Raw genomic sequence first — 24,025 nt, 5'->3', positions numbered from 1 at the left:
AGGGGAGAGAAATGGCAGCACGTGCCATAACATGTTTGGAGATTAGCTTTGTAGAACAGACAATAAAAGGTGTTTACAGGTAGGTAGGCAGGCTTTGAGAAAAGGACATGCAATCAAATAGTATGGCAAAGTTCAGTCCCATCTAAATTGGGGTAGCCAGGACTCAGATTCAAAATTCCAGAGAATGTGTGCATGAGGTCACTGCAACAAAATATAGATTCTTTAATACTGATGGGGGCTGTTAGTGAAACCTTCTATGATCATTGTAACATAGTGATCACAAATGTGGCCCTGATCAAGTTCCTTAACCTAGGCCTAAATAAAATGAAAACAGTAATCGTTGAGAATATCATCTAGAATAATCCATGTAAAGCATGGAGTGCTGAGTAAATAACGTGATGATGATGATGATGATGATGATGATGATGATCTGGGCTGGACCAAATGTGAGAGCCCCTCTTGTCTCTTCCATAGAAAGTACTGATGGAAGGGCAACCTTGAAGCAGAAAGGTTATCTGTGTTTATTTGGAGTGCCAAAGTCAAGGAAGGCATCGAGTGTTGAGTATCTAATTGCCTATGGAATGCTTTATTTTGTAGAGGTCCTGCTGGAAGCTTTGTTCCTCACTGTGGATCCTTACATGAGGTATTATTTTCCTCCTAAAAATTCATGTATTGTGTTTGGGACCTTGTTTTGAAATAGTCCATCTTTTATTTAATTAATTAATTGATTAATTAATTTTTTTTTAATTTTTTTTTAACATTTATTTATTTTTGAGACAGAGAGAGACAGAGCATGAACGGGGGGAGGGGCAGAGAGAGAGGGAGACACAGAATCAGAAACAGGCTCCAGGCTCTGAGCCATCAGCCCAGAGCCTGACGCGGGGCTCGAACTCCCGGACCGCGAGATCGTGACCTGGCTGAAGTCGGACGCTTAACCAACTGCGCCACCCAGGCGCCCCGATTAATTAATTTTTTAAATTTAAAAATGTATAATGTTTTTTTAATGTTTATTTATTTTTGAGAGAGAGAGAGAGTGTGAGCAGGGGAGGGGCAGAGAGAGAGGGAGACACAGAATCTGAAGCAGCCTGCAGGCTCCAAGCTGTCAGCACAGAGCCTGATGCGGGGCTCAAACTCACAAATCATGAGATCATGACTTGAGCTGAAGTCAGATGTTCAACTGACTAAGCTACCCAGGCGCCCCTGAAATAGTCCATCTTTTCAAATATCCAACTGATTGTCATTTCCCCCTGTTGTCCCAGTATAATATCAGCGATAAGATTCATGGATGCTCATTCTGCCAGCAAAGGTGTGAGAAGGTTGACGAGGGATTACCCTGCCCCTGTATTTTACCATCATCTCTTATCTTAATGTACACAATTTGCCTCAAATTGCTTATCAGAATTGCTTCCCAAAAAAATAAGACAAATCCAATTTGTCCATTTTACTACTGGCACTTATTTGTGTAGAGGAAGATGGTAAGACTAAAATAAGGTTTTCTTGACTTCCATTTACCTGTATTCCTGTAATCAAATGTGTGTACTCAGGAAACAATTTGAGGGGGGGAGGGAATAAAAGGCCTTTATGGGGCAGTAACTTCTCAGTGGTTTTTGCCTAGGTAAATAATGTAGTCATCATTCTTTAAAATGATTGTTTTCAGAGCTGATCAATAGAGATTCAAATTTAATGTAAAAAATGTTTCAAAATGTTAACTAGCATCCCTTTATGTGTGGCGAGTACGATTCTGCAATAATAATTCTAATTTGTAGGTTTTCCCCCCACAATACCAACCAATTCTCTGATAACCCCTGGGTGTCCTACAATTCGACTCAATTCTAACAGTATCTACAGTTAGATAGTGTCAGATCCCACACGTGAAGGAGTCAGTCCTACAAGACTGCCCCACACACTTCAGATGCCAGACTCAAGTCCACATTGTTACCTGTACTTTGGAGTTTCCAACGACACCTTCCTTGCTAGAGTGGCTCATAGAACTCATGAAGCTAGTTTACTCACTAGATTACTGGCTTATTATAAAAGGATATATAACTCAGGAACAGTCCCATGGAAGAGATGCGTAGGGCAAAGTATGTGGGGAGGGGTAAGGAGCATCCATGCCCTCTCCAAGGGCACTACTCTCCCCAGATCTCCTTGTGTTCACCAGCCCAGAAGCTCTCTGAACGTGTTTTATGAAGGCTCATTACATAGGCACAGTTGATTAAATCATTAACCATTGGCAACTGATTTGACTTCTAGTCCCTCTCCCCTTCCTGAGATCTGGATAAGGGAAATGAAAGTTACAGCCCTCTAATCACATGGTTGGTTCTGGCAACCAGCTCCCATCCTTAGGTGCTTTCCAAAAGTCACTTAATTAACATAACAAAAGATACCTTTATCAGTCTCATTAATTAGGAAATCCCAGGGGTTTAGGTGCTCTACCAGAAACAGGATATAGACAGAATATAATAATTCTAATTCTAAATCACAATATCACAGCTTGTGATTTGAGTAACAAGTACCCAGTGGTGTCTTTGTCATCTTTTAAGTCATTGGTAGAAACTCAACCCCAGTGGAATATGATGGTAAGATTCTCATGTTCATTTCCCAGAAAAATACTATCAGAATGCTTCTTTGGAGTCACAGAGCAGAACTACTTACTTCTAGCAGCTCTCCCGCATTTCACCCAGTTATATTACCTTCATGTATCAGCACACACTTTCCCACTGATTTTCCATTTGGCTTGAAACTCAAGATGGTTTTCCCTTGATGCTGTTATGTATTAAGAAATTTTTTTTTTTTCCAGAGTGGCAGCCAAAAGATTGAAGGAGGGTGATACGATGATGGGGCAGCAAGTGGCCAGGTATTTCTATTTGTCCCAGGGCTTGAAAAATACATCTCTCTTTTACCTTCTGTTGGGTCCTGAGTCTGTCCATCGCCCCTACAGTTTCTTCAGCCTGTATGGTTCACTCACTGACCTTGGAAGCAACTTGGGACATCTTGCCCCTTTCCTGGGGGGGAGGGACGACTGTGAGATTGTCATCACTGCAATTTCACTTTGCTAGTCTTGCTTTTAATTAGTTAAAAAATTGCATTTGTCCAGTTTATGACTATAGTCAAAATTCCAATGAACCACAATTTTTTATTTTGGAAACTGAAAGTTCCTCCATCATCTGAGCCTTAGAGATGACTATTGTTAACGTATTCTTATTTCAAAAATTGTTTAGTACACAAACCAATGTCTATAATTTTTCTTAACCAGCAGTATTATATGCCCTTCAGCAAATTTATTTTTCTCACTTAATATGGATATCTTTTGTTGATAGTATATAAATATACTACCTACCTTTTAATGGCTGCAAATTATTCCACTGTTATCTGTCATTTAAGTAATCTATTCCTGATAGCAAATGTTTCCTATTTTTTCTATTACAAATAGTTCTGCTGGGAATATACGTACATCTTTATGTGCATGTCTGTGTATTCTTTGCCTACTTGGATAAATATTGCTTCACATTAAATTCCCAGAAGCATAAATTCTAGGTCAAAGGAGATGCACATTTTTAATTTGAGGATTTAATGTCAAATTGCTCTTCAAAAATATTGTATGAATATCCACTCCCACCGATAGTATTAAAGAACCTTTCTCATACCAAATAAATGCCCATTGCTTACCATCAATTTTGGCAATCTGAGGTGAATTCACGTTGATACTTCATGCTTAGTTTAATTTCCATTTCTTTCATATTAGTGATGTTGACATTCTTTTTGTAAATTAATTATCAATTTTTTTTTCTGTGAATTATGTTTATGTCTTTTCCTTTCCTCCTTTAGGTCTTTTTATCATTTATTAGTGATTTGTACAAGCCTTTTTATATGTTAGGAATAGGAGTGTTGCAAATATCTGTGTCTTTATCTTTATCTTTCCCCTGTGTCCAGTCATAATTTAAAATTTTTATGTGATACAATTATTAATATTTGTAATTGTGGCTTCTGGGTTCCATTTCATCATTAGAAAGGCATCCTCCCCTCCAAAATAACTAAAATATTTATTCATGTTTTCTTCTGGTATTTTATTTTATTTTAAGTGGACTGGCACTGACAACAAAGAGCCCAATTCCAGGCTCAAACTCGTGAACCATGAGATCGTGACCTGAGCCAAAGTTGGATGCTTAACCAACTGGGCCACCCAGGTGCCTCTCTTCTGGTATTTTATATGCTAATTTTTTATAATTAAATCTTCAGATCCTTTAATTTTTATTTTGGAATATGGGTGAAGTATTTACTTTATGTCCAAGTGACAAGCCAGTTATAACACCATTTATTGAAATTATATTTGGATTTTTGGGATTTCAATGACTTTATAGATTCATTTAGAGGAAATGTGTTATCTTTAGTACATTTTTCTCCAGGCACAAAGTATACCTCTCCATTTATCCATCTTTGTCTTATGGCCCATTAACAGTTTTCTTCATATAGGTCATATACATTTCTTGCTGATGATCAAAGATATGAACAACATATGTCTGTGTTTGCTGAATTGGCAAAGTTGTCTGTTTTTTTTTTTTTTTTTAAGACAGTACTCAGGGATGGAAATGTTGTTATGATACACTTATACCCTGAAGGTGGAAGCAAAAATTGGCATAACCTTCTGGAAAAGAATTTGGCAATATGCATGCAACAAGAGTTAACAAATGTTTTAATAGTCTCTGACCTAGTAATTCCATTTATAGAAATATTGCCTAGGAAAATTATAAATTCATATTTACGAATATTAATTGAAGTATAATTTAGAAAATACTGGAAATAACCTAAGTGTCTAATACTGGTATAATAAATTCATTTCAGGTTTTTTTTAGATTTTATTATTAAAATTTTTTCTTTTTAACGTTTATTTATTATTGAGAGACAGAGAGACACAGATCGTGAGCAGGGGAGGGGTAGAGAGAGGGGGAGACACAGAATCCTAAGCAGGCTCCAGGCTCTGAGCTGTCAGCACAGAGCCCAACATGGGGCTGAAACTCACAAACTATGAGATCATGACCTGAGCCAAAGTTGGTCACCTAAGCAACTGAGCCACCCAGGCGCCCCTAGATTTTATTATTAAGTAATCTCTACACCTAGCGTGGCATTCCAACTCCCACCTCCAAGATCAAGAGTTGCTCACTCTGCTGACTGAGCCAGAAGGGCGCCCTGAAATTCATTTCAATTTTTAAAGGATTCTTACTAACATGAGAAAAAGTATAAGTCATATATGCTAGTGTAGAGAGAGAAAAGCTGGCTTGCAAAACATAAGGTGATTTCAATTATGTAAATATATATAATAAATATTTTTAAAATGCACTTATTTTCTTTTCAAGTATAATTACCATACAGTGTTATATTAGTTACAATGTAGTGATTCAACAATTTTATACATTACTCATTGCTCATCCCAATAAGTGTACTCCTTTTAAAAAAAATTTTTTTTAATTTTATTTATTTGGGGGGGCCTGGGTGACTCAGTCGGTTGGGCACCTGACTTTGGTTCAGGTCATGATCCCACAGTTTGTGGGTTTGAGCCCCGTGTCAGGTTCTGTGCTGACAGCTCGGAGCCTGGAGCCTGCTTCAAATTCTGTGTCTCCCTCTCTCTCTGTCCCTCCCCTGCTTGTGCTCTCTCTCTCTCTCAAAAATATTAAAAATTAAAAAAAAATTGTTTTTCTTTATTTTGAGAGAGAGCGCAAGCAGGGAAGGGCAGAGAGAGGGAGAGAGAGAATCCTAAGCAGGCTCTGCACTGTTAGCATGGAGCCTAATGCGGGGCTCAATCCAATGAACCAGGAGATCATGACCTGAGCCAAAATCAAGTCAGATGCTTAACCGACTGAGCCACCCAGCCACCCCAATAAGTGTACTCTTAACCCCCTTCACCTGTTTTACCCATCTCCTCACCCACCTCCCTTCTGGTACCATCAGTTTGTTCTCTGTATTTAAGGATCTATTTTTTTGTTTGTATCTTTTTTTTCTTTGTTCATTTGTTTTGTGTCTTAAATTCCACACATGAGTGAAATCATATGGTATTTGTCTTTCTGACTGACTTATTATTTCACTTAGCATTATACCCTGTAGATCCATCCATGTTGTTGCAATTGTAAGATTTCATTCTTTTTTATGGCTGAGGAATATTCCAGTGTGTGTGTGTGTGTGTGTGTGTGTGTGTGTGTGTGTGTGTGTATCTTACTCCATTCATCTATGGAAGGACACTTGGGTTGCTTCCATAGTTTGGCTATTGTAAATAGTACAGCAGTAAACATAGAGGTTCATATATCTTTTTCAATTAGTGTTTTCCCATTCTTTTGGTAAATACCTAGTAGTGGAATTACTGAATCATACGGTAATTATATTTTTAATTTTTTGAAATTCTATACTGCTGTCCACAGTGGCTGTACCAGTTTGCATTCTTATAATACACATTTTTAAATATATCATTAAGACTGCCATAACATATCCCAAAATATTAGCAGTTATCTTTGTATTATGGGATTAAAACTGATTTTTTATTTTATATATTATAACTTTTCTAAAATAAATGTGTTAGATGGGTATTGAGGAGGGCACCTTTTGGGATGAGCACTGGGTGTTGTATGGAAACCAATTTGTCAATAAATTTCATATATATAAAAAAAAAAGAAAAAAAATTAAAATAAAATACCATTGCTTTAAAAAGATAAATAAATAAAATAAATGTGTTACATAATTTTATGATCAAGGGAAAGACAGTAAAAAAAAAAATGGTAACAGTGCGAGAAGATGGGAGAATAAGAATCAGCAAATGAGACAGGAAAGGAGCAGCTTAGAGGGAGAGGCAAAAAGCCCAGTGAAGGCAGTATTGTGGAAACCAATGAAGAAGAATTGGGTAGCCCAGAGTGCTGAATACAGTTGAAAGGTGAGATCAGATGATGAGTGAAGAGTGTCCACTAGATTTTGCAATCAGAAATTGTGGCTTTAGTGGAGTAACAGGGGTGGAGGCCATGTTGCATTGGGTTGTCAAGTGATTGGGCAGTGAAGAAGTTTGAATATAAAAGGGAAAGGGGGCAGTGGAGAGGACAATGTTAAATACTCAGGAGAGAGGAGGGGCTAGGAGATGGAGGGTGGCCCCTGAAGAACAGAACAGAACACCTTGAACCAGAGGATGTACACCTGTTGCTTAAAGAGAAGTGGGTGAGGACAGAGACAGATGTTGAACCAGTTCAGAGAGTTCCTCCCTAATGGCCCATATTTTTTTCTCAAGGAGGAGGAGAAACCAATGGCTAGGAATAAGATGGAGAGATGTGGTGGGGTATTCAATCATGGAATATTAACTTCCATGCCCTTTTAGGAATACTAACCATGCAGCATCCTAAATCCCTTGAAAGAAAAGAGGTTTCCCACATCTTAATGTGCTTTATCTTTCAGAGTTGTGGAAAGTAAAAACTCAGCCTTCCCAACAGGAACTATGGTAGTGGCTTCTTCAGGCTGGACAACTCACTCCATTTCTGATGGGAAAGATCTGGAAAAACTGCCTGCAGAGTGGCCAGACACATTACCAGTGTCTTTGGCTCTGGGAACAGTTGGCATGACAGGGTGAGTTTCATGGGTATGTTTCATTTATTTGAATATCTGACATTCTGGTTTTCCAAAATAGTTTGTCTAGAATGTGGTCAACAAGAAGAGACCCAAGACATTCTAGGCTCAGGGGCTGGTTAGAGTAAATGGTGGGACTGAGAAGGGAATAAGATGGGTTAGAGTTGGCCTTGGACTAAAGGAAAGAAAGGGAAAAATCCATCCAGAGACCCTCAGAACCAGAGAGCGGCAGTGAGAAGCAGCATGGGGCATGATCCCTCTTTAGCAGCTGGCAAATGGTAACACAAAGGGACCAGCTCCTTTTGTCCCTGGAAGGGTCTTGGCTTCAGGGTCTCGGTCTCCATTTCAGAGTTTAAAAAGGGGAAGAGAATTCAATATACCTTGGCTTTTCTGTGCTGTCTCTCATTCCTCACCTTTCCCTATGCACATCTGAATCTCCTGAGGTATAAAGAGATCTGAAGTTTAAATGAGCTGAATCACAAGTATGGTTGCACAGTCACTCAGCTGACACAGACTTAAACTCCACAAGAGTCCTTTGGCCTTGTCCCTCAGGAAGACTCCTGGTCAGTTCATCCTATCTCAGCTGTACTTTAGGCTCCAAATTTCCTTTTGTGGCCTGGAGAAGCAAGGTCAATTGAATTCCTTTTGGAATCCCCCAAAACTTTTTTAGCCTGAAATTCATGTATTTCCTTTCTTTCTCTAAGTTATTTGATCTCTTCCTCCCTCCCTCCCTCCTTCTTTTTCATACTTTGAAGGACTTCTAAAGAATGAACTGGATATGTATACCTCAAATGATCAGCTTCTAGCAAAAACCAGTCCCATACACCCCAACTTCATATTGCACTCAGATTATGAACTCCTTAGTATTGCCGTGACCAAGAGGCAATGTTGAAATTAATGTGAAATTAGAGGGTGCTTAATACCTTTTTGCTTTTTTTTTTAGTCTTCTTTTAAAGTTTATTTATTTTTTGAGAGAGAGAGAGAGAGAGAGAGAGCGAGCATGAGCAGAGGAGGGGCAGAGAGAGAGAGGGAGAGAGAGAATCCCAACACAGGGCTTGATCTCCCGAACCTTGAGATATGACCTGAGCCAAGATCAAGAGCGGGACACTTAACTGAGCCCCCCCAGGCGCCCCCTTCTTACTTTCAAATAAGCACTAAATAGAATTATAGCACTTCCAGGTCCTGCCTACCTACCCCATAACCTCTACCAGGGAGAGCTTCTCCTCCCACCTTGTTATCCCACCTGTCGTTCTAAGTTGTGAGCCAGGTGTAGGAATGCAGGGGTGAAGGCAGACATGAGGAAACCTTGGAGCAAGTCTCCCATGACTTAGATGGGGAGAAAGTAATCTGTAAAATATTAGGAGATTTGAATCCTAAAACAGAGGATAACTTACTCATTTGTGTGTACTTCTCATTCATCCTGTTCCAAACCCCCAAGGAGTGCATTTTTACTCCATAAACAATCAACTTCATACCATTGGTTCTTACTGATTGAGGGAGAGGCATTATCCCATGCTTCTAACCTTCTCTAGTGACACACTGCCCATTCTTTGAGCAATTCCTGCCATTCTGGACTACTTACCAGTGGGATGGGTCGGCCCTTCAAGAGTGCTAGAACTTCTGCTATAGACCATAAAAGAAGTTGAACTTTGGGGTGCCTCGGTGGCTTAATGGGTTGAGCGTCCAACTCTTGATTTTGGCTCAGGTCGTGATCTCATAATTTGTGAGCCTGTGGGTCTCTCTGCTGACAGTGTGGAGCCTGCTTGGGATTCTCTGCCTCTCTCCCTGTCTCTTCCCCACTCCTCCCCCTCTCGCTCGCTCTCTCAAAATAAATAAATAAACATTATAAAAAAAGAAGTTGAACTTTGAAACCTAGGGTGCCTTTCAGCTGTCCAGGCTCCAGAGATTTAGCATTCCCTCCAGGTTTGCATTATTTCCTTCAGTGGACCTCTGTTTTCTCAGTTAAGCTGGAGGAGTTCATGTGTTTTGCTCTCCAAACTGTTATATGTTAAGTCCCCCTTAGTCCCAAGGGTACCTTTAATTTTTCCTCTAAGATTGCTTTACTGTTGGCTTCTCCATTTTACTTGTAAAAGGATATGATGTTTGGGAGAGGCCTTGTGTCTTCTAGGGCAGTATGTCTAATTGAGAGGTGATTTTAGGGTTTCTAGAAGGGAGATCGGGGTTGGGGGGTGGTAACGATTGTCATGAGTGGAATGATATAATCAGAAAATGCACCTTCTGCTTCTCTTTTGAGGTTATGCTAGCTCACCCAGTGTGCTTTGGTTTCGGCATTCATTAAGGTGGTGGTTCTCAGTTGCTTAAATTCCTAAGAATCACCTACTCTTATGAAATTCAGATGTTCATGTCCCAGTATTTCTGGACCAGTGGGTCTGAGGTGTGAGGCCTGGGAATCTAAATTTTTAATAAAACTCCAGGTGATTCTGAGGCAGATGGTGCTCCATTCATCTTTTGAAAATTACTGGGAATATTAGCTTTTGGGTCCTCAGAAAATGTGTAGATTTCTATGCCTTTCACTGCCTTGCCTTTAATGTCCAACTCTAATGGGTCCCCGGATATAGGCAAAGGCTAATGTATAGTTTGTTTCTTATAGAAACAACTTTACATGAATTTGTCTGAAATTTTGCAAGTGGCTTAGCAATTGCCACAGTGGATATAGATTTCTTTGACTCAGACTCAGGGGCGTGATTATAAAACTTAAAATTTTTCTATTGCTGTACTTCATCTCTATCCCAAGCCTGCATCTTGGCTTGTGTAGTAAAACAGAGCCTCAGTTTAATTTAGTGATTTCTCACATTGTTCAGGTTCAAAACTCAGAATTTTCTTTTTCTTCACCCCAAGATTGATGCAGAGCTTCCAGGGCTAACAGATTCCATGTCAGCAGGGGGGCGACAGCAACTTCTTGATCTTTTTTTTTTTTTTTTTAACTTTTAAAACCTGTTTATTTTTGAGAGAAAGCGAGTGCAAGCGAGGGGCAGAGAGAGAGGGAGACAGAAGATTTGAAGTGGGCTCTCTGCTGACAGCAAAGAGCCCAATGTGGGGCTCGAACTCATGAGCTGTGAGATCATGACCTGAGCCGAAGTTGGACACTTAACCAACTGAGCCACCCAGGTGCCCCAATAACTTCTTGGTCTTGATCTATCTTAGTCTTATGCTGTTCTCCTGCTTCAAAGTGTAACTTTTCCCACTGAGTCCTCAGTGACATCCCCTTCCAAGCTGGCCATCCAAGCTGGTGGTTTCTTCACTCAGTTCTTGTCAGTACTCTCTGAGCTGCATCTTTGTAGACCCCATAGTTTTTTCCCTGCAAGCTAACTTCAACATCTCACTTAGGATGAGATGGGGAAATTTCAGAAGCTCTTCCATACCATTAGGAGCCATGGAAAACTCAAGGTGTTTCTCTTGGATCTTCTCATCTGCTCTATGGTTATGGCACCATGATGACATGGAGGCTTTCCCCATGAAGTTCACCATCTCCCCAGGGCGTATATAGGAATGAGGCACAAACTCTCTATTCTAGGACCCCCAGAGTCCTAGAATCTTCTTTTGCTCTTGAGACTTGGCCTAGGGATAGACAGGGTGCAGCCCCTTTCCAACCAACTCTCCATTTCTTCTCTGGTTCCCATCATATTTATTCCTATCTAGGAGTGAGGAAGGGGGAGGTGGACCATTAGTGGCTGGTAATATTCAATTCCTATATTTTCTGTCTTTTATTGGACCCATGGCACTGGGCTGTTGAGAAGGCCTCCAGGATATATCTGAACAACTTATAAGAGAAAGCCACAAATCAACCCACATATCTTTAATTTTCTTCCCTCAGGCTAACAGCCTACTTTGGCCTACTTGACATCTGTGGTGTGAAGGGTGGAGAAACAGTGATGGTTAATGCAGCAGCAGGAGCAGTGGGCTCTGCTGTGGGCCAGATAGCTAAGCTCAAGGTAAGTGTCTTCTTCCATTACCCAACATTTACTCAATACCCACAGTGTACACTGAGAATACAACAGTGAACAGAGCAGACCTTCTCTGATCTCAGGGAGTTTTGTTTAGTGGGTCTTGCTTGGAAGTTGAAGATACATTGAGAATGCAAGAGAGATTTCTGAAGTGCTACTCTGTGTGTACCAATACAATCTCTAGCTCATCCTGAAAGTGCTTTTCAGAATGCTCTCCAGTTCCTCTATGAGTCTATGATTAGACAGGTTCTATATAGTCCAATGCTTGAGCCCAAATCAAAGAATAAAGGGGCAGTCACCAGGAGAAGTGACAAGATGGCTGAGAGTTCCAGAGCTGAGCCCAAATTATAGTCTAAAGCACCACTGTTCCAAAAGATAGCATGCAAGTCACTGCAAGAGAAGACCCAAAATAAAGAAATGAGAGTCAGATGAATAGGTTGTCGAGTCAGTAAGTTGAAACAAGCTGTAAACCACATAAACATAGACCAGAATCTGTTGGTTGGTCAGAGACAAGCTAAAGTTAACGTTGGGTTGTAGGCTGATTCAGGGACCAATTTCACCTATGGGTCTGTTGGCCCATTATGGTATCTTCATGTATGTGGTTCAGTACCTAAGAGGGTGTTCTTGGGGAACCTGACCATACTAGGCTAGGAAGGTGAGTTAGTCCATGCTTTTGGCTTATAAATGGTCTCCATTTTTTTCTCCCCATTTAGGGCTGCAAAGTTGTTGGAGCAGCAGGGTCTGATGAAAAAGTTGCCTACCTTAAAAAGCTTGGATATGATGTTGCCTTTAACTACAAAACAGTAGAATCTTTGGAAGAAACTTTGAAAAAAGCCTCTCCTGATGGTTACGATTGTTATTTTGATAATGTAAGCACCAAATGGACTTAATATCTTATTTACTAACAAAGTACTATACAAGGGAATAGCCTTCTAGAGTTCCATCTAAAATATATAAAGTACATATGCCTTTTTTTTTTTTTTTAATTTTTTTTTTCAACGTTTATTTATTTTTCTTGGGACAGAGAGAGACAGAGCATGAACGGGGGAGGGGCAGAGAGAGAGGGAGACACAGAATCGGAAACAGGCTCCAGGCTCTGAGCCATCAGCCCAGAGCCCGACGCGGGGCTCGAACTCACGGACCGCGAGATCGTGACCTGGCTGAAGTCGGACGCTTAACCGACTGCGCCACCCAGGCGCCCCAGTACATATGCCTTTAAAAAACAGCTTTATTGAGATATAATTCACCCATTTTGAAGTGTTGAATTCAGTGGTTTTTAGCATATTCACAGAATTGTACAACCATCACCACAATGAATGTTAGGGCATTTTCATTATCCCAAAAAGAAATGCTGTACTCAGTAATTACTCCCCATTCCCCCCCCCCCCAAAGTGCCTTTTGTGACTGGCTTCTTACACTGTACATTAATTAGCATGTTTTCAAGGTTCATCAATGTTGTAGTATGTATCAGTACTTCATTCCTTTTTTATGGTTGAAAAATAATATTCCATTGTGTGGATATACCACATTTTATTTATCCATCACTCGATTGATGAGCATCTGAGTAATTTTCACCTTTTGGCTATTACGTATAATGCTGTGAACATTCATGATCTTGGGTATATGCCTATAAGTAGAATTGTTGGGTCATGTGATGACTCCATATTTAACATTTTGAGGAGGAACTGACAAACTATTTTGCAAAATGGCTGCACTATTTTACATTCTCACCAGCAGCGTATGAGGGTTCTAATTTCCCTACATCCTCGCCAGCACTTACTATCATTTTGATTATGGCTACACTAGTTGGTTTGAAGTCGTATTTCACTGTGGTTTTGATTTGCATTTCCCTAATTGCTAATGGTATTGGGCATCTTTTCATGTGCTTATGAGCCACTTATATATCTTCTTTAGAGAAATGTCTACTCAGATATTTTGCCCATTTTTCAATTTGTTGAGTTTTAAGAGTTTTTAAAATTTGTTTTAATGTTTATTTATTCTTAGAGACAGAGCGTGAGCAGGGGAGGGGCAGAGAGCGAGGGAGACCTAGAATCTCTGAATCTCTGAAGCTGGCTCCAGACTCTGAGCTGTCAGCACAGAGCCCGATGTGGGGCTTGAACTCACGGACCATGAGATCATGACCTGAGCCAAAGTCAGTCACTCAACCAACTGAGCCACCCAGACACCCCAAGAGTTCTTTTTTTTTTTTAATATATGAAATTTATCGTCAAATTGGTTTCCATACAACACCCAGTGCTCATCCCAAAAGATGCCCTCTTCAATACCCACTACCCACTCTCCTCTCCCTCCCACCCCCCATCAACCCTCAGTTTGTTCTCAGTTTTTAAGAGTCTCTTATGCTTTGGCTCTCTCCCACCCAAGAGTTCTTTATAAGAGTTATGATACGTTCCTCATCAGATACAGTCAATTCTCAGTATTCCTGGTAGTTATGTTCTATCAAGTCACCACGAACAACGAGCATTGCTTCTAGGGCAAGTATGTGCATACATGTATATATTTTATCTCCATTGCAATCTTAAATCCTAGAAACAACTCTTCCTACAGCTTTTCTTTTCTTCATTTTTTAAAAGAGAAAAGGAGGTTCAGAAGTGTTAAGAAGTTTGCCTATGGCTGCCCCACAAACTGATCCTCCCAGAGTTGGGATTCAGACCCCATCCAACCAACCCCAGAGCTAGAGCTTTTTGAACTACTCTGTACTGTGCCCTTCTGCCTTCCCTCCTTGGTAATCTCTGGGAGAGGTGAAAAAAGGAGAGAGAACCTCGACTTTTTTTTTTTTTTACTTTAGCTGGGAACTTTGTGCATCTTTCACTGCTTTAGGCACGTCTGCAAATGAGCAGGAAAGCCCTGTGAGTGTTGATTTGAGGGATATAAATAAATGTTAGCAAGTAGTCTCTTTCTCAACTACGGAATATACCAATAATGAGGATTGACTGAATATGGTTTGCAATAATTTTCTCCTATTCTGTGAGTTGTCTTTCACCTTCTCTTTTCTTTTCATTCACTTTCTTGATGGTGTCCTTTGAAGCACAAAAGTTTAAATTTTTAAAAAATGTTTATTAATTTTAGAGAGATTGAGAGAGAGAGACAGAGCGTGAGGAGGGGAGGGGCAGAGACAGAGGGAGACACAGAGTCCAAAGCAGACTCCAGACGCGGAGCTGTCAGCACAGAGCCTGATGCAGGACTTGAACTCACAGACCACGAGATCATGATCTGAGCCAAAGTCGGGCACTTAACCAACTGAGCCACCCAGGAGCCCTGTAGAAGTTTTAAATTTTGATGAAGGCTGATTTATGTCTCCTTTTGTTGTTTGGGCTTTTGATGTCATGTCTAAGAAGGCTTTATCTTATCCAAGGTCACAAAGATTTACTCCTGTTTTCTTGTAAGAGTTTTATGACTTTAGCTTATACCTTTAGGCCCATGATACATTTTAAGTTAATTTTTAGGTATTGTGTAAGGAGGGGTCCAATTTCATTCTTTACCATAGCCAGTAATTGTGCACCAGTTGTTGAAAAGACTGTTTTTTTCCCTTATTTCATTGTGTTGCGACTTTGTCAAAAATCAATTGACCATAAAGTAAGAGTTTATTTCTGGACTCACAACTTAGCTCTGTTGATCTATATTTCTGCTCCCATGCTGTCTTGATTGATACAGTTTTGTAGTAAGTTTTGAAATTGTCAAATATGAGTCTTCCAGCTTTGTTCTTGATGTGCCTTCTGACTATTTTCTTCCATGGTTTTAGATAGGGGCAAAGAGATTATTGAACTGGTCAGAAAACCCCAAAATATAATAAAGTAAAATGTATGTTATATATGGTATGTTCCTACAGTAAAACAGAAATGTCCAACGTCACATGTCCCTTTCAAGTGCAATCTTCTGCACTGTTGTGCTAATTCAGTCTGATTTTTTTCCTTCTAAAATAAATGTTATGAAATGGTAATTGTGACTTAATGATTCTCCTGAATCTTCTAGTGTTTAGATTAAAGTGGATTGTTTGTTTGTTTTTTTTTCATCCTGTTTAGGTAGGTGGAGAGTTTTCAAACATTGTTATCCCCCAGATGAAGAAGTTTGGAAGGATTGCTATTTGTGGGGCCATCTCTGTGTATAATACTACTCGCCCACTTCCCCCAGGTAATGAGCTCATGCACACGATCACAGATGTAGAAAGACTGGGCAAGGAGAAAATTCATGGATATGGTATATAGGCAGGCCAGTGACTATCAAAATATTAAAAAGACTTCCTGATAATAATTTTCTCCTTTTTAAAAAATAATTAAAAAATAATTTTCTCCTTTTTCCTCTTTTTAAAAAATTTGTTCAATGTTTATTTGTTTTTGAGAGAGAGAGAGAGAGAGCAGGGGAGGGGCAGAGAGAAACGGAAACACAAAATCCAAAGCAGGCTCCAGGCTCTGAGCTGTCAGCATAGAGCCCAACCTCGGGCTTGAACTCACGAACTGCGAGATCATAACCTGAGCCAAAGTTGGACACTTAACTGGCTGAGCCACACAGGCTCCCCAGACTTCCTGATATTCTTGATGAAGTAGTGTTTATTAAACTAAAACTATGTATTTTTATATGTTTGTGCTAAATAGCTTATGTTAGATTTTAATATAGAGAAATAACAGAATCTGAAAATAGGGAAGAAATGTTGATAATTGTTAAAAGTTTTAATTGTTTACCTATTGTTTTGGGCAAAGTTGTGAAAAGACAACCATGCTTTGATTTAGAGACAGAACACCTTGGTCTGGCTCATGCAATATCAGGGTTCTTTAGGATATTCAGAACGTTGCTGGAGGAATGGGGATCGGAGAGGATGACTCAGTGTGGGTGAAGCAAACAACAGGCCGCCATTTCCTTCCGACAGTGGAGGGCAGTGCCTCCTAGAGCTTCAGGACACACTGGCTCCCCCAGACTGACAATTTCCATGGAAAGGGAGAGGAGCATGCATTTCCCCTCTGTTCCTGGACTGTCCTTATTTTGTTTCTTTTGTGCATCCATCTCCATTCTCCACTCTTCCTATGCTGAGACTGCCCTCTGCCCTCTTCATACCCACAGAGGTCCAAAAGCAGTATCAACTAGAGAACTCTATTTGTGAAATCCTAACTCTCTGAGAGATGTTGTGCAGGCCTCTTGTTTTATGAATGGGGAGATGAATGGGCAAGAAGGCCAGAGGCTCTTTAAATCCTATTAGCAAGAGACTCAAAGACAGGCCTTCTGCACTCCTCCTACAGAGTCCTTTCCTACTACAACGATTTTGTGCTGTTGGTGAGATTATAGATTGACCTGTGGTCCAAAAAAAGAAAAAAAAAGCAAAAGGAATCTTAGAGATTATCATCAAGATCTGGGATGATAACCATAAATAAATTTGGCTTCTGTGATGGGCTTCACTCATGGGAATGAAACCCTACAGCCCTGCTAGTTAACAATCCCACAACTGCACTGAGACAGGTGAGTGAGAGTGGAAGGGACTGAGAAAGGACAGCTTGCAGACTCCCTCTTGGGCTGGGAAAAATCAAAGATACTACCATCTCCAAAAAGACTCCAGGTGCACTTGGCAGTCTTATTGCTATGGACTTTTCCCCCCTCTATTTTTCTAATTGAAGCTAAGCTAGAATCCTGGGAAATCTTCTGCCTGTCCGTTGAGCAAAGCACCAGGATGCGTTTTCTTGACCATAGTCCAATAAGGTACAGCCAAATATTTGGGTCCAGTAACTTGATCTCGTCTTGTTAGCAATTAGATTGGAAGTTGAAGGTCTTTGAGACGTCAGCTGGCCTTGTCCATTCATTTTAGATGAGATCCTGCCCTGCCTCTGAGCTCCAGAAATTCTAACATATATCACTGTTAGGATAGCTCAGAGGTAATTATTTGCCCCAGCATTAATGCCACGTTCAAATGCCACATTCTTCTTGCTCCCAATAAAGAAACTATATTCCCATCAGGGTGGATAAGCCCAAAAATGGTATTTCATCCTCTTCCAAGATGAGGAAATGAGGATTCCAGTTCTTAACCTAAAGAGAAATATGGTTGGTGTGCATCTCCCAAAGAAGCACCCTCTCTGCAAGGGCAACCTGACATTTGGACGTGCTGCTGTCTTGTGTCACCCTCATATCTCACTCCTCTTGCACCAGTTTCTTTTGGTTCAGGACAAGGCCTTATTTTTCTGACTGCTAATGTGACTTTCTCCAAAGTAGGGAGTAGGAACTTTCAGCTTGAGCGATGCCAGTTATCAAGGATGCCGCAAATAAATTCTGCCAGTCACCTCGGCTCATCTGGTGCTGAGGTTTCAGGGGCATGTTCACCTGACTTACTGAAACTTTTAAGACTATGTTCGGGTGTCATTCCCTCAGTTTCTGGTCACTCAGGATCCTTGGGAAAATAAGCCAGGCAACCAACACAACCTTTTCTCTCTCACACAGAAAAGTACTACCTTTTTTTTTTTTAATGTTTATTTACTTTTGAGAGAGAGGGAGAGAGAGAGCGCGAGAGTGCGTGTGAGTGGGGGAGGGGCAGAGAGAGAGGGAGACAGAATCCAAAGCAGGCTCCAGGCTCTGAGCTGTCAGCACAGAGCCCGACATGGGGCTCGAACCCATGAACCATGAGATCACGACCGGAGCCGAAGTTGGATGCCCAACTGACTGAGCAACCCAGGAGCCCTGAGTACTACCTTCTTGATAGGCTGCAGAGTAGGCTGGTACTTTTTCTAGGCTGGTGGTTCTCAAAGTGTGGGCCCAGGACTAACAGCATCACCATCTCCTGAGAATTTGTTAGAAATATAGATTCTTGGGACCCATTCCATATCCACAATCAGAAACTGGGGGAGGGGCCAGCAATCTCTTTTCATAAGCCTTCCATGTGATTCTGAAAAAGAACATTCTACATGTCGGGAATATCAGGGTATTTATGGTTGATTAGCACAGGAACATTTTCACGTTATCTTCAGGACCCACTTCTGTTCCATAGAACACTGTTCTATGGACTGCCATTGGGCAGTGTTTGGTGGGCCTTGCTTCTGGCATGTGCAGGCTGGACATTCCCTGGCTTCCTGGCCTGTGCAAGGACTGAGTGTGTATTAGTTTCCTATTGCTGCTGTAACAAATTACCACAAATTTAGTGGCTTAAAACAACACAGATTTATTGCCTTATAGTTCTGGAGGTCAAAAGTCTAACATGGATCAGCAGGGCTGAATTCTTTCTGAAGGCTCAAGAGGAGAGTCTGTTTCCTTGCCTCTTCCAGCTTCTAGAGGCTGCCTGCATTCTGTGGCTCATGGTCCCTACCTCCATCTTCAAAGCCAGCAGCACAGAATCTTCCAAAGTCTCTGTTTCTCTCTCTTTCACTCTAATCTATACTTCCATCATCACATATTTTTTCCTGACTCTGACTTTTCTGCATCCCTTCCAAGGACCCTTGTGATTATATTGGGCCCACCTGTATAATACAGAATAATCTCTTCATCTAAAGGCCCTTAACTTAATCATGTCTGCCAAGTCCTTTTTGCCATGTAAGGAAGCACATTCATAGGTTCTGGGAGTTAAGATACGGCCACCTGTGGAGACCATTATTCTGTCTACCACAGAGGGCATGTTGATTTTTGGACAACCTCGTGGATCAGAAAAGAGTGGAGAAATATAGAACAGTGATGTGACTTATACTGCTTGTGTTTTCACCACGGCCACCTCCCTGGACCCTGTCACCTAAATGTGTCCTCCTCTTTCACAGGCCCACCCCCAGAGAATATCATCTATCAGCAACTCCGCATGGAAGGGTTCATTGTCACCCGCTGGCAAGGAGATGTCCGTCAGAAGGCTCTGAAAGACTTGCTGACATGGGTCTTAGAGGTGAGGAGCTCCAGAGCCACTCCCCCAGTTGTACACTGGATCCCATTCTCTTCTGACACGATAGGCTTCATTTCCACTGCAGATACAGGTCCATCTCACTGCTCCCCCTTTTAGAACAAAATACCAGGAAGTGTTTGTTTTTTAATGTGATTTTTTTTTTGAGAGAGAGAGATAGACAGACAGACAGGCAGAGTGTGAACAGGGGAGGGGCAGAGAGAAAGGGAGACACAGAATCTGAAGCAGGCTCCAGGCTCTGAGCTGTCAGCACAGAGCCCCATGCAGGTCTTGAACTCAGGAACCATGAGATCATGACCTGAGCCCAAGTGGGACACTTAACCAGCTGAGCCCCCCAGATGCCCCAGGAAGTGTTGACACTCAATGTCTGCAGTTCCTCTCTTTCCATTCTCTTGTGAACCCACATATCAGGCTTTTGTACTCTTGCCGCTCCACCATAATTGCTTTGGTCAAGGTTGACGATGTCCTGATTGTGAACTGCAGTGGTCAGTTCTTAGTATCACTTGGCTCTGGGGGGTGTTTGACAGAGGTGATCACATTGTCCTTGGTACACTTTCTTCTCTTGCCTTCCCTTGGCTCTTGGTTTTCCTCACAGATTTGTCCTTCTCAGAGGACCTCCTCCTCTGCTAACTTCTTTTTCCCTCTGCAGATCAATAATAGAGTGTCCCAAGGTATGGTCACTGGACTTCTTTTCTTCTCTGCCCACAGTCTGTCTATCCCTTACTTAGCTCATCCAGGCTCTTGGCTTTAAATATCATTGGTATGCTGACAGCTCCTGAATGTCTGTCTCCAGCCTGGATCTCTCCCCAGGGCTCTGGGCTGCTCAACAGCTGCACTTAGATGTGTAATACACATCTTCGACTCAACACGTCAAAAACTAAATGTGTCTTGATCTTTCCTGCCAAATCCATTCCATATACAGACCTCACCATTTCAGTGACGGCAATTCTATCTCCACCCCCACCCCCCCAGTTGCTCAATCCAAAAACCTTGAAATCATCTTTGATTCCTTTCTTTCTCTCAGACCCACATTTAATCTGTTGGGAAATTCTGGTGGCTCAGCCTTCAAAATATACACAGAATCTGTCCAGCTCTCCCACCTCTACTGCTACCACCCTGGGCCAGGCCACCTTCTTATCTAGCCTAGTAGCCTCTGTCTGGCCTCCCAACTTTGTGCCCCAACAGACAATTCCCAACACAGCTGCCAGTGTGATCTTTTAAGGCATAAATCAAACCATGTCATTCTTATGCTCAAAACTCTGCAAAGCTCCCCATTTCACTTACAATAAAACCTACAAGGGGCGCCTGGGTGGCTCAGTTGGTTGAGTGACCGACTTCGGCTCAGGTCTTGATCTCACGGTTTGTGAGTTCGGGCCTGCATTGGGCTCTATGCTGACAGCTCAGAGCCGGAGACTGCTTCTGATTCTGTGTCTCCCTGTCTCTCTGCCCCTCCCCCACAGGCACTCTGATTCTCTCTGCCTCTCAAAAATAAACTAATAAAAAAAAAAAACCTACGAGATTGTACATGATCTGGCCTCCATTACCTAATTTCATTTCTTAGTGTTCACCCCTTGCTTTCTTTGCCCAATCCCTCCCCACTTCCCTCTGCCCTCTGTAACTGCTTCCTTAATTCACTCCTCTCCTTCAAGTCCTAACTACATTCTGAACGAGGCAACTTTTAAAATGGCCCTATTTTATTTTTTATTATTTTTTAAATATTTGTTTATTAAATATTAATAAGAGAAAGGGACAGAGTGTGAGCAGGTAAGAGGTTAGAGTGAGAGGGAGACACAGAATCCGAAGCTGGCCCCAGGCTCTGAGCTGTCAGCACAAAGCTAGATGCAGGGCTCAAACTCATGAACCACCAGATCATGACCTGAGCCAAAGTTGGACGCTTAACTTGACTAAGCCACCCAGGTGCCCCATAATGCCCCTATTTTAAATTGCAGTCCCCCTCCATTCTTGATCCTCCTTATCTTACTTTTACCCATAGCAATTATTATCTTTTAACATGATGTATACTATAATTCATGTATATTTATTGCCCATCGCCCTCCTGTGAGAATGTAACCTCCATGAAGGCAGCAACATTCATGCGTTTTTTTCTGATGTATCCCCACCACCTAGAATAGTGTCTGAATCAATGTAAACTCTAGATGAATATTGTTGGATAAATGTTGGAGAGGCATATATTTGGGGCTGTGGCTCTTCCAGGTCCCAAACTGGCATCTTCCTATAGCCATGGCTCTTTCAATCCACAGGAAGAAGCCAATCCTGTCCTATGTTGTGATACTTTTCCCGTCTTTCACAATTTGCAGTTTTAGTCAACAGAATTCTGAATAACCAAGGGGCATTATTTTAGTTTTGGAGGGGAAAAGTGATATCACACTTCTAAACTCTTGGCTTTATCATCCTTTCCCAATTCAAATAGATTGCTCCTCTGGCAGCCACTGGAGCTTGGTGTTTTTCCCAGTCCAACGCTTGGAGTGCTGAGCTGGGCTCTTTCCAGGAAGCTGGGAAGAGCTGAATGATTTTCAAGCTCCCAGTGTGGAGCCTCTTTGTCCCTGTTGGTGAAATCTGATCTAGCCCTCCCATGATGGCAACTGACAACAAGAAACCACTGTGCTGGTCTTCCTAATGCCTCCTTCTAACAGAGTGGACCTAATTACAGTTTTGTTTTCAGTAACTAGTGAATTGGCCTAATTTCTCTCTCAACTACTTATTTTTTTTTCTCATCTCTTTTTCTTCTTGAAAATATACTTTTCTTTTAGAATAGTTTTAGATTTATAGAAAAATCGCAAAGATGGTACAAAGGGTTTCAATATGCCCTGTATTCTGCACCTTAATTTACCATATTATTATCACCTATATATTAGTATTCATCCTCTACTTTTAACTTATAAACTTTTGATTACAGCATTTGCCCCTTTACAGGTTCTTTGCCTCCTTTAAAAAGAGCTGGGGCTTCCTAGTCAAGGCCTCCTCAAATCCCAGCCTCTGTACTTATCAATTAGTTGAGTGACCCCAAGCAAATTGTCCCTCCATAAATTCATAAAGGGTACTAAGCCATCACTGGAATATGTTAAGAAAATAAATGGTATCCGGTAACGCCAGTCTCCACAGAAGACCCTTTATAAAAACCTTGAAAATGTAAATTCGTTCCACTTAGTAGACTGCCTTGTAGCAGAGAAATGAAAAACCCTCACTAAATAAACCCTTCCCTCCCACATTCCTAAGTGAATGTTCAACACATATTGAAAGAATCTGGGCTTGAAGGGAGGACGAATTATTAGATTGCCATGGTATTTACAATTCCTGAACAGGCTCTGCCGCTTCAGGGGTCAAAGAGAGGTAATGATGCTACATCATGAAGCTACTGGAAGGATTAAAGTGGATAATACTCTGGAAGGGGGCCCCTTTTTCCATCTTCTTCCACCTCTTCTGAGATCATTACATTATTAAGCTTTTCCGTGTGATTTACTTATAAATTGCTTAATCACTTCCTGTAACATTTCTTCTATTGTTATACTGTGACCTAACACCTGTTACCAAACTTTTATGTGTATTTGGTGGCTCATGCCACTAGATTGACTATTCACTCATGGTGGATTGGGCCTCCCTCTTAGATGTCCAAGATAATGATGTTCCTGATAAATTTGTTGCTATGATGAGAAAAGTGTATCATTCAGAATATGAAATTAATCTGTTATATTTGTTGTCATTTTGATACAGGGTAAAATCCAGTACCGTGAATACATCACTGAAGGGTTTGAAAACATGCCAGCTGCGTTTATGGGAATGCTGAGAGGTGAAAATTTGGGGAAAACAATAGTGAAAGCATGAAAAAAAAAAAGACACATGGAATCTAGAATTCATTTGGATGATTACCACGTCTTTTTAACCATTTAGTAAAAATATATACTGCCTTCATTATCTAAAAATTGTAATGAGTTTGATCTATCTAATAAAACACATTTAAGTGGTATGTAATTAGCAACAGAGAGTGAAAATTTCATAGTGAACAATGGCCAGTCATGTCACTGCCTACTACAGCTCCTTCTAGGTTAAGGGAGAAAATAATGGCTTAGAGGCCAAAAGTTTACTGCCTCTGTGACTTTGGAGTTCTTTTTTTTTTTTTTCCAATCTGTAAAGTGAGGATAGTAACATCTGCGTTACGTACGTATTATAAATTTATTTAAAATACCAGCATAATGCCTGGCCTATATTAGGTACCCAGTAAGTGTTAGTTTTCTTCCTGCAGAAATCAGTGAATTTGAAGTCATAAAATTATCACTCTTATTGCTTATGATTACATGAGCAGAAATAATCATTGCTCATGGGGGTCTCAGGGCAGCCCAAACTGGTTCTCTGCAGCTGAGTCTAATAATATGACAGACCAAGGAAGGGATTTATCATTCCCAACAGCTACAAAAAGATAGCACATGGGGATATAAGCCTCCAAAGTGTTTGAGAGTTAAATGAAGACCACTTTCAAGCTCTCTTTTTTTTTTTAAATATACTCTCTACACCCAAGGTGGGGCTTGAACGCATGACCCTGAGATCAGGAGTCAGAAGCTCTATTGACTGAACCAGCCAG

The 24,025-nt window shown here is 41.0% G+C and overlaps 1 protein-coding gene across 3 annotated transcripts in view; it reads left to right on the top strand.

Moving 5' to 3' along the window:
* The window catches only part of PTGR1 (prostaglandin reductase 1), a 28,064-nt gene extending 4,549 nt beyond the window's left edge, over positions 1 to 23,515 (top strand). For all 3 annotated transcript variants that reach the window (XM_047067704.1, XM_047067696.1, XM_047067711.1), the window contains 8 exons: positions 598 to 643; positions 2,801 to 2,857; positions 7,426 to 7,593; positions 11,429 to 11,546; positions 12,272 to 12,427; positions 15,599 to 15,707; positions 19,295 to 19,413; positions 23,161 to 23,515. In XM_047067704.1, coding sequence (XP_046923660.1) covers positions 598 to 643; positions 2,801 to 2,857; positions 7,426 to 7,593; positions 11,429 to 11,546; positions 12,272 to 12,427; positions 15,599 to 15,707; positions 19,295 to 19,413; positions 23,161 to 23,271 — 884 coding nt within the window. In that variant the 3' untranslated portion in view covers positions 23,272 to 23,515. The remainder of the gene's footprint in view (positions 1 to 597; positions 644 to 2,800; positions 2,858 to 7,425; positions 7,594 to 11,428; positions 11,547 to 12,271; positions 12,428 to 15,598; positions 15,708 to 19,294; positions 19,414 to 23,160) is intronic.
* The last annotated feature ends 510 nt before the right edge of the window (positions 23,516 to 24,025 follow it).

This window comes from Lynx rufus, unplaced genomic scaffold (genome assembly GCF_022079265.1).
Source record: "Lynx rufus isolate CCGP_SWC_20201006 ecotype Redwood Valley unplaced genomic scaffold, mLynRuf1.p SCAF_10, whole genome shotgun sequence".
Taxonomy (NCBI): Eukaryota; Metazoa; Chordata; class Mammalia; order Carnivora; family Felidae; genus Lynx; species Lynx rufus.
Note: the sequence above shows the minus strand (reverse complement) of the source record. Positions and strands in the feature narration are given on the sequence as shown.